Here is a 16,211-nt window from a genome sequence, read left to right as displayed (position 1 = left end):
AAATTTTAAAGATTAGATAAGAAATATCAAAATTAATTTTTTTTTAAACCTCCTGATAATACTGATAAAACATTATTTAGGAAATAAAAGTTATTCATAGACATTTACGTATTTCTTAATTTTATAACAGATTGAGAACAAATCCTCAAATAGAAATCTTAGAAAAGTTTAAATTAAATCACATGAAGCTGTTTCCAAACATAAATTTATTAGGAGAGAGAGAGAGAGAGAGACTGTATGTGTGTGTGTCTGTAGAATTATTGATGACAAACAACATGACTGAAACTATTTCAAACATTAAAAAAAAAAAAAAAATCACAAAAGGAGTCGAAACCAATATGGAAGAATGGTAATGGTAATTATTAAAACTACACTTAAAAAGCTGTTACCTAGCATCCTTATTATAAATCTACATAAATAAAGGCCGACTCTCTTAAAATGTGCAATTGGGAAAGAAAATACGAAGTCTCAGGTTCATTCATTTTTTTTATGTATATATAATCTTAAGATTGCAAGTAAATTGTCCAGCTATATATTATTGATCCTTTTATTTAAGTTAACCATTTGCATTGTATGGTTTACCCTATCCCATAACTATAGATACTAAATTCCTAACTGCAGACCAAATGTTCAGATAATTTCCACAGAAAATTATTTCAGCATGAGTTGTAATATTTTCCTAGATTCAGACAGAAGTTGTAAGAAGGGAAGCTATTATCGATCGCTTTCTAAGTGCGAGTTGAGTCAGCAGCGACCGTCACTGACACCACCACATTCAGGATTAGCAGCAGGAATTATCAAAGCAACAATAAGTTGGTGAATTTTCGGAAGTCGTTGGCACGAGATGCTTGTAGTTAACCGGAAAACGAGTACTGTCTTCATTCCAATATAAATTCTTAGGTCGAGATTTTAGTCGTTTTGCTAAGATAACAAACGTTTTAATTATAAATTACACCGGGTATTCAAAACAGAAAGTATGTATTTCTTATAAAAGTCAATAAATAACAGGTCACATCGTTTCATAAACAAAAGAAAATTTGTTTTCATTCATTTTCGAATTAATTCACTCTCGCAACAATTGGAAACGAAACATTTATAGCAGCGCAGTCTTTGGTAATTCATTTTTTTTTTTTTTTAGAAATTCATCAATAAAGCATAAACAAAGTAATTTGTTTTAAATATAAGCTTAAATTATAGCTATAAGTTAAAATGCTGAGTTTGGTTGGAATTCGGTGCCAACAGATTCGGAATAATTTCTTTGCAGACTGAAATTATCGGTTTATATCAGAAGACAATAGAGTTTAGAGGGGAAATAAATAAATAAAACAAAGGTGAACAATGGACATTGAAATGAAATTAAGAAATAAGAGAAGCTTACGTTAACATCATGTCTCGGTTTAAGCTATTACTATTATTATTATGAATAATATTATTAGATGTGGCTAGTACAGGAGTAGATCCGGTGGCTGGTAGAACTGTGGAAGTCATGACTCATGAACCGTGCGCCTTTTTATCCGTAATAACGGCTGCTTTTATATATACCGACTGCACCACCTCCGCCAAACCGCACGCGCTGATGACTAGAAAATAGTGAGTTCCATGTGTTTACCATGATTGGATAGTTATTCCGATCAAGGGCAAATAACTCTGGGCTCTTATCGTGTCATTTGTTTTTCCCCAAGAGACGTCATCCTCTCGACATCATTTCAGGACACGTAATAATATTTCCTAAGAACCATTATGTCTCATTATAAAACGATATGGCACTTCAGGTTTAAGACTCTTAGCAGAGGAATCATCAAACGAAGCTAAATTATCAAATCTCATGTTATACAAGTTACTACTTTTTTTTTTTCATTTTACTCTATCAAATTTTTTTTTCTTGATACATAAATTTATATATTGTTTAGAAAGTAAGTTTAAATAATAATTAAAAAATCAATAAAAATTAAAGCAATCTCCCGCCTTATAATAAATAGTTTCCTCGAAACTGTATTTAAATAAGTTCTCATTATTGCAAATAATTAAAACTAATCCTGTTATGAAGTCATCATCATCATCATTATCATTTAACATCCGTTTTCCATGCTGGCATGGGTCGGACGGTTTGACAGGAGCCGGCAAGCTGGAGGGCTGCACCAGGCTCCAGTTGTCTGTTTTGGCAGTTTCTATGACTGGATACCTTTCCTTACACCAACCATTTCACAAAGTATACTGGGTGCCTTATATGTGGCACCAGCATGAGTGCTTTTTCATGTGGCACCAATACAAATGCTGGCGATCTTACGTTACCAGTTCCAAAGCTGTCACTTAATCCCCTAACCCTAACCCTAAAACCCTTTTATGGAAAAGGCCGATGTGATGTAAATAAACACACGTGGTTTTAGTGACAGCTTTGGAACTGGCAACGTAAGATCGCTCAAATGCTTTTTACATGGCACCAGTATGGGTGCTTTTCTATGTGACACCAGCACCTGCAAGTTTGCAAGGTAAGGACCTCTCTGCTGAGAGAAGGAATGGAAATATTTATATTCTATTTTCTAATAAAGCAAGCAGGTAGGCTGTTGCATCCTCTTCTGATACTTTAACTTTCAACTAATTGTATAATCCAACTTTGCACTGTGAAAACTTCCCTAAATCAATTCTGGAGAAATGTGGTGACACAATGGAGTTACATCATCCTCAGTACTTCACTTGTAGTTTATTTTATCAACTCTGAAGAGAAGAAAAGCAAAGCTGACCTTAGCAAGATTTGAACTCAGGACATATTGAGCTTGAAGTATTATTACCACCAAGCATTTGGTGCCGCACACTAAGACTTCTGCCAGTTTGCTGCCTTTCATAAAACAATGTCAGTCCACTCCGGGTAGTCCACCCTGGGTGCTCTATCTAGGGCGATCCACTCTAGGAGGTACTTGTAAAAGGGCACCACTTTTGGGTCTGCTGTAGGCAATATGTGTTTTTTGTGGGGTCGGGGGGGGGCAGCAAACAGAAGAGCCACCCTGGGTGGCACACACTCCAGCTATGCTAGTGATGGTAGATTTAATCTACCATCTAGTTTAACACCATTGACTAGTCCTTGGGTGCGTTTAGCAGAGTTCACTCTGTTGCAAGCATTTGAACCCAATCTCCCCCAGCCTGAGAATAACTTTGTTAACCCCACCCCCTCCCAGCACCAATCTCAGAGATTCTGAATGATGCCACGAGTGCTTCAGAAAATAAAAGCCAACCAGGAATCCTTCATTCATAATTTATAGAAGAAACTATTCTGAAATGCCATGGAAACAAATTATTTTTTGAGAATGATGAAGCTTATGACATACATACAACGCATGCATGTATTCATCCATCCATACACACATACATATATACACACACACATATACACACTTGCATGCATGCATACATACACACATACATACATACATGTATACGTACACACATACATACATACACACACACATACATACACAGACATACATAGACACACAGGCATACACACACATACATAGAGAGAAGGGGGCAAGGGCTTTAAAACATGCAATTATTACCAATGTGAGAGAAAACTAGGTAAAGTTTTCATTTTCAAGAAAAGCTTTAACACTTCTATTAATTTATTCTTATACCGGTTTCAGTCATTGGACTGCGACCATTTTAGGGCACTGCTTCCAAGGGTTTTTAGTTAACTTTTATCAACAACACCACTTAATCCAATTCTCATTTTTATCTCTGCATATTCAAATTACTAGGTTCACCTACAGAGTTATGTCCCTTTATGAATAAAAATCCCCAGTGTTTAGATGCATGTGCACACCCACCCAAAACACACACACAACAGGCTTCTTTACAGTTTCCGCTCCCAAATTTCATTTTGTCAAGATATCAGTTTGAGGTATTTTGCTCAAGGTGCCTCGCAGTGAGATCAAATTGTAAACCTCATAGTTGCAAAGCAAACTCCTTTATACAGCATTGCTTGTTAATACTATTTTGTAATATTTTGTTTCAATAAAATGTTACATTGATGAAGAAATAACTTTGATTTCACTGTATCTTCTTTTGATGAAGAGCATGAAGAGGAAAAAAATAAAGTTTCTGACATTTAAAAAAAAATAATGTCTTTGAAGTGAATTAAAATTTAGCTTGGAATATACTCTTTTCTACTCTAGGCACACGGCCTGAAATTTTGGGGGAGGGGGCCGTTCGATTAGATCAACTCCAGTACACAACTGGTACTTGATTTATCAACCTCAAAAGGATGGAAGGGGAAGTCGACCTCGGGGGTATTAAGGAAGGATAGGAAAATATTAGATTCATAAGCCCTAAAATTCACTCCATAATTGCCCACGGAAATATGGCATAGTGGTTAAGAGTGCGGGCTACTAACCCCAAGATTCCGAGTTTGATTCCATGCAGTGACCTGAATAATGATATTAATAATAAAATCAAAAAATACCTTAGGAATGAAAACCAAGGTTTTAAATTTCCCCAAGACACCTGGTGAAGGCTGGAGGATATATCAGAAGTCGATCTCGGTGGAATTTGAACTCAGAATGTAAAGACTGACGAAATACCACTAAGCATTTTGCCCGGCGTGCTAACATTCCTACCAGCTTGCCACCTTTTAGCTTGGAATACACTGTCATAGATGTTATCAGATAAAAATAGAGATAATTAAAATTTGTCCTATCATTCTATCCACTGCTTCTCAATCCACTTATTTTCTAATGTTGTTATAATCTTTGTCTTTTATTCAATCTCATCGTCTAAATTTTACATAAGACGTAGTTTCATGTTTCTTCCCAAGAAATTTTTTATCTGCACACATCTCCTGCTCACTAAACTGAAATATTAAAAACTGGTAATGTGTCATTCAATAAATGGCAGACCTGTCCAGCTGTGTGAACAAGATTAAAAATATGTATCTTAAAATCAGTATATTTTAGAGGCTGGATAGATGGGATAGTTGACATACATGGTCCACAGCTAACATCAAGCTAAAAATATGGTAGGAACTCTCTTTAAATAACATGCCCTATGAGAAATATGTCATATGTAGAAGAAATTCTATGAACATTATGATAAAATTGTAGTTGTCTAAGCTCACACACAGAATATAAAACATTAATATTAAATTAAACAGAGGAGTAAAGAGATTAGCCCTAGATTATAGATAACATTATGAAATGATATATTAACTGGAGATCAAGTGAAGTTAAACTTTAAGTCTCTAAACAATTTTTGATGCTTTGAGAGCAAAATGTCCACTTTCTTAGATGTATAGAAAATAAAAATAAAATTAATCTAGGAATTTCATTGATCGTTAATATCCTATTGTCTTGGCTGTCTGTAGAACAATGACAGAAACATGAGGAAATACAAGAATACATATTTACATTATTTACATTTGACGGATATTTGTCCTCATCTTGTTTGTTGTTAACATTTCGGCTGATATACCCTCCAGCCTTCATCAGGTGTCTTGGGGAAATTTCGAACCTGTTGTTGTTGTTACTGCTTGGAATCGAACTTAGAATCTTGGGGTTAGTAGCCCGTGCTCTTAACCACTATGTGATATGCCTGTGGGCAATTATGAAGTGAATTTTAGGGCTTATAAAATAAGAGTAGACGAACATTGCAAAGCTGTGACACAAGGAGTAATTGATAAATCGGGTATAGCTGATCATGTATGGAAAAATCGAGACACCTCCCCCTGTGGGATGAAGTTAAAATAATAGACAGAGAACACCAATGGAAAATAGGAAAACTAAAAGAAGCAGCACATATGCTAGGACATAACAACCTCCTAAGCAGACTGAGTGCAGATATGAACAGCATATGGGAACCGGTATTAAGGAAGGATAGGAGAATATTAGATTTATAAGCCCTAAAATTCACTCCATAATTGCCCATGGGCATATGGCATAGTGGTTAAGAGCGCGGGCTACTAACCCCCAAATTCTGAGTTCGATTCCAAGCAGTGACCTGAATAATAATAATAATTATGATAATATCAAAAGATACCTCAGGAATGAGGACCCAGGTTCGAAATTTCCCCAAGACACCTGGTAAAGGCTGGAGAATACATCAGCTGAAACATTGTGTTAATAACAAACAAGATGAGGACAAATATACGTCCAATGTAAATAATGTACATAATTCCTCATCTCTTAAATATATAACTGTATTACAAAAATACATATTTGCATATTACCCTCAGTGGCACTAGTGTTGGTATATTTGTGAATAAGTCACCAACCGAAATAAGTGAATCTATTGTTTAGGAAAATACTATTTACTTGTTTAATGGTTGTAGTGGATAAATTGCGAAAATATCTCTAACAGTTCAAATACTAAAAAATAAGCAAACTCAATTTGATTTATACCAAATAATTTAGGAAAATGAATGAGTTATGTCCCTTGACTGTTAAAATCTGGGCGAATGGGTTATTTCCCTTGGCTGTTAAAATGTAATATATTAGATGTATATAAGGATCCCGTTCAGGGGCCCTATTATCGATTTTTTTTCAACAATTTGAGTATGCCACGAGGTTTCCAGACATGAGTTCTACTCACGTGTCAAGTTTCATCAAAATTGATAAAACGATGTAGGAGGAGTTAGCTAACAACTCCACAAACACACCCACAGACAGAATTTCCCACATATGTAGTAGATAAATACAAAGATATGAATACTGAAATGTATAAATATGAATAAATTCCAACTGTCTTACAAACAGGGAACTAAAATTTTAATGAAATACAAGATATTGCTATATAACTATAAAGTAACATCTTATCAATAGATACCAGATTTTCACAACATAACTAATTTTTACCTGAAATGACGTTAACTCTTTCTTAAGAAAATCTATGATTAGATCACTTTATAGTCCAGTCTAGCAGTGATCTGCCCTTGGGTAGGTTCTATGCCTGTGAACCCTCTCCAACACATACTCTCCTCCTCTGCTACCATTGAGTAGATTACTAGACCTTTGGCAACCATGACTAAGCTTGGGATGAATATTAGAGTGGTTTCCCATTGCCATCTGCAGGCAGGTGAGATTTGAACTCAGAAAGTAGGGAGCCAGAAGATATGCAATAAAGCATCCCTGCCAATGTGCCAACAATTCTACCACTCTCCCACCTGCAGAGCAATGTGAAATGAAGTGTTTTGCTCAAGAACACAACATAACACCTGCTCCAGGAATTGAACTCATAATCTAACTTTCATGAGTGCAACATCCTAATCACTGGGCCATGTAACTTCACAATTTTTTGTTTTGTTTTTTAGTATAACATAATAAAAATATTCATTTCTTTATTGCTCACAGGAGGATTAACATAGAGGGGACAAACAAGGACAGAAAAGGGGATTAAGTCGATTACATCAACCCCAGTGCATAACTGGTACTTATTTAATCGACCCTGAAAGGATGAAAGGCAAAGTCGACTTCAGCGGAATTCGAACTCAGAACATAACAATAGATGAAATACCACTAAGCATTTCGCCCAGCATGCTAACGTTTCTGCCAGCTCACCGCCTAAACGTAATAAAAATATTGTCTGTAAAATATTTTAAATTGTAAGTATTTACAAACTTTTTCCTTTTTCATTTTAATTTACTTCATTTAATTAAAGAAGAAAGTCTTCTTTCAGTTCATCTTAATCATATCTTTACACAATAAACTGTTATTTTTGTTTCCTAAATAATATTTAAAACAATGTGGAAATATGTAATCAATGTATATATATATATTGACTAATTTTCATAAAGAACAGAAAAAAAACTGTCAATACTGGGTGCAAATTGGTTTAATGACTTCAAGGGTCATTAAAGATTACAAATATGCTAGATATGAAGAAGATGTGCTAAATGTGCCTCATTAAAATTCTCTATTTTTTGTACCAACTTCAATTAGAAAATGAATCAAGTGTGAAAACGTGAAAAATTGAAATAAATTGGAAACAACTAACCTGCAAGTGCCATCTGTTTGCTTTAATGAATGAGTTGAGGAATTTTCAAATATTTTGGATAAATTTGCATAACTGATGGGTGAAGTGAGTGTTCCTACACTCACAGAAGATGTTAAAGTTCCAAATGTATCTTGTGATGAATGATAGCCAAAATCCGACGGTACAGGCAATGTTTGAAAAGCTGCGGTAGAATATATAGAACGATGTCCATTTGGTGAAAAACTATAGCTTTTCCGTATTGGAAATGATAATGAATTATTTTTCTTTGATGAAGATATTGTGTTGTGTGTGTCTGGTGATGTTAATGTTCTATGGCCAATTGGTGAATGATTTAGAGTTGATGATGTTTCAGAATGATTATTTGGGGAAGGGATTGTTGTCCGAGACAATGAAGAGGGGGGACCTCCATTATTCATTGGCAACAGGGAATGTTCATTTTTTAGTAAATTAGTGTCACAACCATTATTTAAAGAAGTTTGGCTAGAATGTTTTACAGGTAGAGTCATAGAAGCAGATGCAGTACTAAAACAATACTGCTGGCTCATGCCTGGCTTCAGAGTCTCACTGTCATAAAGGTCATCATCTTCATCTTCTTCATCTTCGCTGAGTGAAACAGCCACCACATTACCACTGAAAGAAGCAACGGTTGAAATACAGTACTGAGGAAAGTCAAATAAAACACAAAAACAAAAACAAACATGAATAATCAGGTAAAAAAAATATAAAGAAAAAAACTTCAACTTTTTCAGGACCTAACTTTAAAATAAGCTTAAAAGGAATAAATAAATCAATGAAATGAAGTAAAATTAAATAAATTTAATGATATAAAAGTAGTTCTCTATGAGGGATGGTGATTGTATTTGACCAACTTTCTAAGGAAACATCTTGTGCAATCAATAATATCAATTTGAGAGAATAAATCAATAACATGTATAAAACTATGAGTGTTTAGTTATAAATGTAGCAGATTAAGATGCAATATAAATCAAAGCATAGACATTGTTTTTTTTAAAGAAAAATGAGTGAGCATGTCAGAATAAAAGGTATTTGGTGTGATGTCTTGGTGTATAAACCAAGTGAGGGCATTCCAGTATTTTGGGTTGTAGAATGAGTAAAGGTTGTCACTGCATTAGCAATTTGATTGAAGTTATGGTTAATTTATTTAACTAACACTGAAAAGAAATTCGAGTGAGATCATTGCCAATGCCACTGGACTGGTTCCTGTGCAGGTGGCACGTAAAATACACCATTTTGAGCGTGGCTGTTGCCAGTACCGCGTGACTGGCCCTCGTGCTGGTGGCACATAAAAGCACCCACTACACTCTCGGAGTGGTTGGTGTTAGGAAGGGCATCCAGCTGTAGAAACTCTGCCAGATCAGATTGGAGCCTGGTGTAGCCATCTGGTTCGCCAGACCTCAGTCAAATCGCCCAACCCATGCTAGCATGGAAAACGGATGTTAAACGATGATGATGATGATGATGATGATGTTGATGATGATGATGATAATGATGATGATGATGATGATGATGATGATGATAACAAAATGTTGAAAGACAAAGTGTGACTATGTTCAACGTTTGAACTAAGAAATTTGAGGCACTGAATTTTATACAATAAAAAAAAAAAACAGCTGGTTCAACTTTCCAGTTCCCTAATGAGAGGGTTAGCTCCACAACTTAGCCCTGATTGAACAGATTTTCAATCAAAGGGTTTCCAGTTTTGGCCTCCTCTTCTTTTATTTAGACATACATGTATGCCTAATGTAACTAGATTATTCAATGTCCCCTTACATTTTTTAAGATAACAGGACGTGATTTGAGGGAAATTAGGCTGCTATATCTAGCAAGTTTGAGCAGTCACATAGAAGCTCTTTTATTAATTCATTTAAAGTTGTGTAATGATTAATGATGTGTAAAATTGTCAAAAGTGGATGAATGAATTGAATATACTCCATCATCATCATCATTTAACGTCCGTTTTCCATGCTGGCATGGGTTGGAGGGGTTGACTGGAGACTTGCAAGCCAGGAGGCTGCACCAGGCTGCAATCTAATCTGGCAATGTTTCTACAGCTGGATGCCCTTCCTAAATCCAACCACTCTGAGAGTGTAGTGGGTGATTTTTACATGCCACCAGCATGGGAACCAATCAAGTGGCACTGGTATCGGCCACGTTCAGATGGTGCTTTTTACATGCAACAACTGGCACAGGGGACCAGTCAAGTGGCACTGGCAACGACCCACGCATGAATGGTGCTTATTGCGTGTCACCGGCACGAGAGGCAGTCAGGCAGCACTGGCATCGGCCACAACTACCATTTCCATTTTTGATTGTGATTTGATTTTTAATTTTCGATTTCTGTAACGAAATATAAAATATAGAAATAAAATACTAATCAGCTTACCAAAATGTGGAAACAATATATAAATCTGCATGGATGCAAATGAGTCAGTAATGAATTAAAATAACTATCTATGTACTGCACTTGATGTATATACACCTTCGATAGGCCAGTTACTGTAGTATTTATCCTGAGATATCTCGTATGGATGTGTTGTGTTAAAAATAATAAATATTGTAACATGTGGTTGCCGGTACATCTTTGAAAAAGCATCTCCCTTCAAAAAAAAACCCCCAAATGCATCTGACATTGTTGCTGGTCTTTATTAACCCCCTCCAATATTCATTGCATTTTTAACATAGCACATCTATAAGAGATGTTATCCCAGGATGAATACTGTAGTAACTGGCCTATCAATGGTGTACATACATCAAGTATGATAAGTAGATAGCTATTTTAATATATAAACGTTTAAATGTAATTAGTTACAAGTCAGAACAAGGAATTAGGTTTTGTTAGTCAACATATTTAGAAACCATTATTGAAAATAAGATCTTGGGAAAAAACCCCACTAAATTATGATAATTTTCTGTGGTCAAGAATAATTTCTTTTTTTTTGGGGGGGGGGGTATAGAAATTACAAATATATTTGTCCTTTAAATGTGGAGGGATTTTTATAATGTAAAATGATCCGTAGCCATCATCTTGTAGTTATGTTAAAATACTTCATTTAATACATCAGAAACTTTCGTCATCATTTTTAACATCTGCTTTCCATGCTGGCATGGATTGGATGGCTTCAGGTAAAAATAAGGAAACTTCCAAATTTCATTATATATTTATGCTTTTATATTTCATAATATATTTTTTTACAACCTGAATTTTATCAATTGTTAAAACAGTGCTAAAATGATTAATTTCAATAGAATTCGCAAAATAAAAAAAAAACAACAATTATTATATCAAACCAATAACAAATATAATTTATATACACATACATATGTGCATTAATATATCCAGGGTGCAGTGAATAAACTGTCGTCTAAATTATGCAAAAATGAAAATAACACTGATATCTCATTTTAACAGATATATTTACCAAAATTACATAAAAATATCTTCAAATACTAAAGAGTAAATTTATTCAATAAAATCGCCATTGGCTTCAACCATGGCCTCCAGACGACTTCAGAATCTCCTGCAAGTCTTCTGGACAATCTCTTTGTTGAAGTTGGTGAATGTTGCCATAATCCTTGCCATCAGTTCATCTTTGGTGTTACAAGTTTTGTTGGTCTCTCACTGAACTGCGCCGTACACATAATAATGAAGGGGATTGCAGTCTGGGGAGTTTGTGGTTTCAGAAATTGTCTGACAGCCATGACTGGGTTCTGCTTGTGTGGCATGGTGCAGAGTCCTGTTGCCAGACATAGGGTCTTCCAGCAGCCACCCTCTTGACCCAGGGCAGCACCACCTCCTCCAGGCACTTGATGTAGGCCTCCGTGTTGAGTCTGAGGCTGTGTGGAAAGATGAACGGAGGCATAACATTGCCATCACTAGTGATCACTCCAAACACCATGAAGCTGACTAGATGTTTGATTTTCATCATTCTTCATACATGTCCTCAGATTGACACCCAAACACTCTGAAATGTTTGTATTGAAGGTTCCGGTGCAAATGCCAAGCATTACAGCATACTGTTTCCAAATTTCTGTCAGAGTGAATTGTATCATGGTGCTGTTTTTCTCACAGATGGTGCCCAACTGACCCTACTATAGTTTGTAGTCAACAAAATCAAAAACAAACAATGTACATGCACGAAATTAAAAATCTAAAATGGTGACAGTTTACCCATTGCACCCTGTATATATATATAAATACACACACACACACCTGATGATGTGCTGGTACAGAGCTGCTGAATCATATTTTTTACAGAACGTTTATTTAATAGTATGATATGGAAAGTTCAGCAACTAACTGCTGTTACCAATGCACAGAAACAATTGTTGTGTTTAGTGATCAAAACCTGTTCCTTCCATCTTGTTTTGCAAATTTTAAAAAATACATACATATGTACACACGCACGCACGCACACACGCTCACACGCACACACACACACACAATGTCAGAATTCAATGAAGGCAACGCTTAATACATATCAATTTTTCTCATGAGATCTGTATTTTAGTATAAGATTTCTGAAAGTTGAAGTTAGGGAACAAACACTGCAGAAGCAGAAATAAGTAACTAACATAACATCATCATCACCATCACCATCATCATCATCATTATCATAAACAACAACAACAACAACAACAAGAAGGAAAATTTAGAAAAGGAAAAACAAACATTTTTAGTGGATATACTGTTTAGGAAACATACAATGCATTAACCAATGACAATTATAATGATGCTGTTAATATACAGGAACACTGTAAACAAACAATTGGTAATTATCAGTTCACTTGTATTGTTTACAACAAACTAAGAAGTCAATATTATTTACATTTAAACAAGAACAAAAAAAAAAAAGAAACAATAACTAAACGAAACAAGGAGAAACAACATGTTTACAATCACTGATTTAAGGGAGGAAGGGGGAGGAGAACAGTTCAGACGATATACAATCTAAGGGAGACAATTTCAACAAACTTGATATAAAACTTTTATCTTGGATCACAATACGGTTTCTAGTTAAAGGTACAAAGCTTGGAATTTTGAGGGCAGTGTTTAGTCGATTATATCGATTCCAGAACGTGATTGATAATATATTTTATTGATTCCAAAAGGATAAATGGCAATGTTAACCTCGATGGGATTTGAAATCATCTTTGATAATCATAATTATTTCAAATTTTGGCAAAAGTCCAGCAATTTTAAGACGAGGGGGAGAAGGAGGTTTGTTGGTTACATCGACCCCAGTACTTGACTGGTACTTTATTTTATCAACCCCAGGAGGATAAAAGGCATATGTGACCTCAGAACGTAAAGACCCAAAAGAAATGTCATCCTCACAGATTCTAATGTAAGGATTAGACCCAATTATTTTGGTAGCGAGGGTGGGGGGTGGGGGTGGGGGGTGCTTGATTACATTGACCCCAGTATTAGATTGGAACTTTTATTTTATTAAACTGAAAAGGATGAAAGGCAAAGTCGACCTTGGCAGGATTTGAACTCTGAATGTAGTGGGACAACTAACTAAACACTATATAGCATTTGTCAGTTGCTCAATCAATTCTCCCAATCTATTGATCTCTGTCTCCTCTAAATCTAACTCTACAGTGATTAATATTCAATCAAAGTCAAAAACGTCAGTTTCAATCAAACCTCACAACTCTAACACTAAACAGCTGAAGATATTGGTTTTAATTCTATAGCAAAAGAAAAAAAAAAAAAATGGTAACTTTCCAAGATTAAGATTTGTGTTCCATAAATTTAAATTTACTGTTTTATCACAAAGTATATTTTGAGAAAAATCACAGAAAAAATTGAATGATTAAACACCAAAATCTTAAAACAGTCTAGAGGCAATAAATGTTGCATTAGCAGAATTTATCCATTCAATAGCTTCATCAAACGTTTCGCAATTCAATTTAAAAGCAATAAAATTCCAAAAAGCCAGATCGTATATTTTAATGAGATTTGTTGATCTAAAGACAAAAAATTAAAAACTAATAATAATCACTACGCAAACTGAGGATTCAGTAAGCAATGCCTATTTGGCAGGTCTTTTGGGGGAAATGTGAAGACCTTGGACACAGTTCCTTCCTCCAGACCAAACTATTAAAAAAAAAAAAATGATAAGAATGAAGATGATATGAGAACACTGTATATTACTGGAATTCCCAGGAGTTTTTACTACTAACTTGTAAACTAATAATTTGAGAGAGAAAGATTGATAAATTAACATGCTTGATTAGATAAAAGCCAATATCATTCCAAAACCAAATTCCATTTTCTAAAATCATAGTTAACATAATATCATGCAAAAATTAACACATTTTCATATTAGAAATCAATCAGCCAATAACTAAATAAAATTTCTTTTTTTAAATCATCAATTTAAAAAATCCCTGGCTTTAGATTAAATGGATTAATTTATTGAAGATTATGATTTTTTTCTTGTTATTTTATTAATTTTAATGATATGTAATGAAATGTAATTAATGGCCACATCATTGCTGGAACACTAAGGTTGGGGGAATATTATAACTGTAAAACTAAGAAAAAACTTCAAATAATTATTTCTTTTATCTTTTACTTGTTTCAGTCACTAGACTGTGGCCATGCTGGGGTACTACTTTGAAGAAGTTTTTGTCAAATGAATCACCCAAAACTTTTTTTCTAAAGCCTGGTACTTGTTCTACTGGTCACATTTGCCAAATTTCTAAGTTACAGGATGTAAACACATCAATACTGGTGCACACACACACACACACACACACACACACACACACGCACGCACACACACACACGCACACACACATAATAGCTTCTTTCAGATTCCATCTAGCAAATCCACTCACATAGAAAATGACACTTGCCCAAGGTGTCACGCAGAGAGACTGAACCCAGAACCAGGTGGCTGAGAAATAAATATCTTACCTCACAGCTACACCAGCATCAATTTACTTATTACTCTCCTCAATGTAATTCTCAACTTTTGACTCACTTTACAATGATAAATTTTCTCTAAATATTAACTCTTTTATTGTGGAAATCAGATACATCCATTCAAGATTTCATAACCCATTAACTGAAGAAAGCAGTTTTATATACCAATCTATCTTCTGTTGAGGGATGTCATGTTTGGAACTTTTCAGCAACCCCTCGTATGTGTATATGTGTATATGTATATATTATATATATGTGTGTGTGTGTATGTATGTATGTATATATATATATATATATATATATATAGGCGCAGGAGTGGCTGTGTGGTAAGTAGCTTGCTTACCAACCACATGTATGTATGTATATGTGTGTGTGTGTATATATATATATATATATATATATATATATATATATATATATACACACACACACATATATATATATATATGATGATGATGATATACATATACATATACATAAACATATATATACATACATACTCATATGCATATATATATATAAATAAACACACACACACACAGCATAGCACCTTGAGTAACTGTTTCCTGCTATAGCTCTAGTTTGACCAAAGCTTTGTAAATGGATTTGGCAGATGGAAACTCTGTGTGTGTGTGTGTGTGTTTGTATGTATGTATTGATATATCTATGCGTGTCAGTCTTTGTGTATGTGTTCATTCTCTACTACTTTGAAAACCAGTGTTGGTTTGTTTATGTCCCTGTAACTTAACGGTTCATAAAAAAAAAAATGACTGGGGTCAATTCATTTGACTGAAATCCTTCAAGGTGATGCTCCAGCATGGCAGCAGTGAAATGACTGAGACAATCATAGAAGCTAAAAAGAAAAATGTAAAACTCTCCTCCCCATCCACAGTGATCACCTCTCCTCCACCACCATACATCTCTCCCACTCCCTACATTTCCCTCCACACTCTCACAACCTACCCAACCACATGTTATCTTCCTCTCCTCCTTTCACCCATCCACTCTCTTTCTTACTCTGACCACACTACGATTTTTATTATTATTATTATTCCGCCAAGGTTGACTTTGCCTTTCATCCTTTCGGGGTCGATTAAATAATCATTGGGGTCGATGTAATCGACTTAATCCCCTTGTCTGTCCTTGTTTGTCTCCTCTATGTTTAGCCCCCTGTGGGCAATAAAGAAATAAAACTACTACTATTATTATCATCATCATTATTATTATTTTATTATTATCATCATCATCATCATCATCATTTAATAAGACGGTGAGCTGGCTG

The 16,211-nt window shown here is 34.9% G+C and overlaps 1 protein-coding gene across 3 annotated transcripts in view; it reads right to left on the bottom strand.

Annotated features, from left to right (window-relative positions):
- The window catches only part of LOC106870574 (uncharacterized), a 107,969-nt gene that overhangs the window by 55,001 nt on the left and 36,757 nt on the right, over positions 1-16,211 (bottom strand). For all 3 annotated transcript variants that reach the window (XM_014916699.2, XM_014916701.2, XM_014916700.2), the window contains one exon: positions 7,975-8,604. In XM_014916699.2, coding sequence (XP_014772185.1) covers positions 7,975-8,604 — 630 coding nt within the window. The remainder of the gene's footprint in view (positions 1-7,974; positions 8,605-16,211) is intronic.

The sequence above is a fragment of the Octopus bimaculoides genome, chromosome 7 (assembly GCF_001194135.2).
Source record: "Octopus bimaculoides isolate UCB-OBI-ISO-001 chromosome 7, ASM119413v2, whole genome shotgun sequence".
In the NCBI taxonomy this organism is placed as follows: Eukaryota; Metazoa; Mollusca; class Cephalopoda; order Octopoda; family Octopodidae; genus Octopus; species Octopus bimaculoides.
The sequence above is the reverse complement of the archived record's forward strand: the minus strand, read 5'-3'. Positions and strand labels throughout refer to the sequence as shown.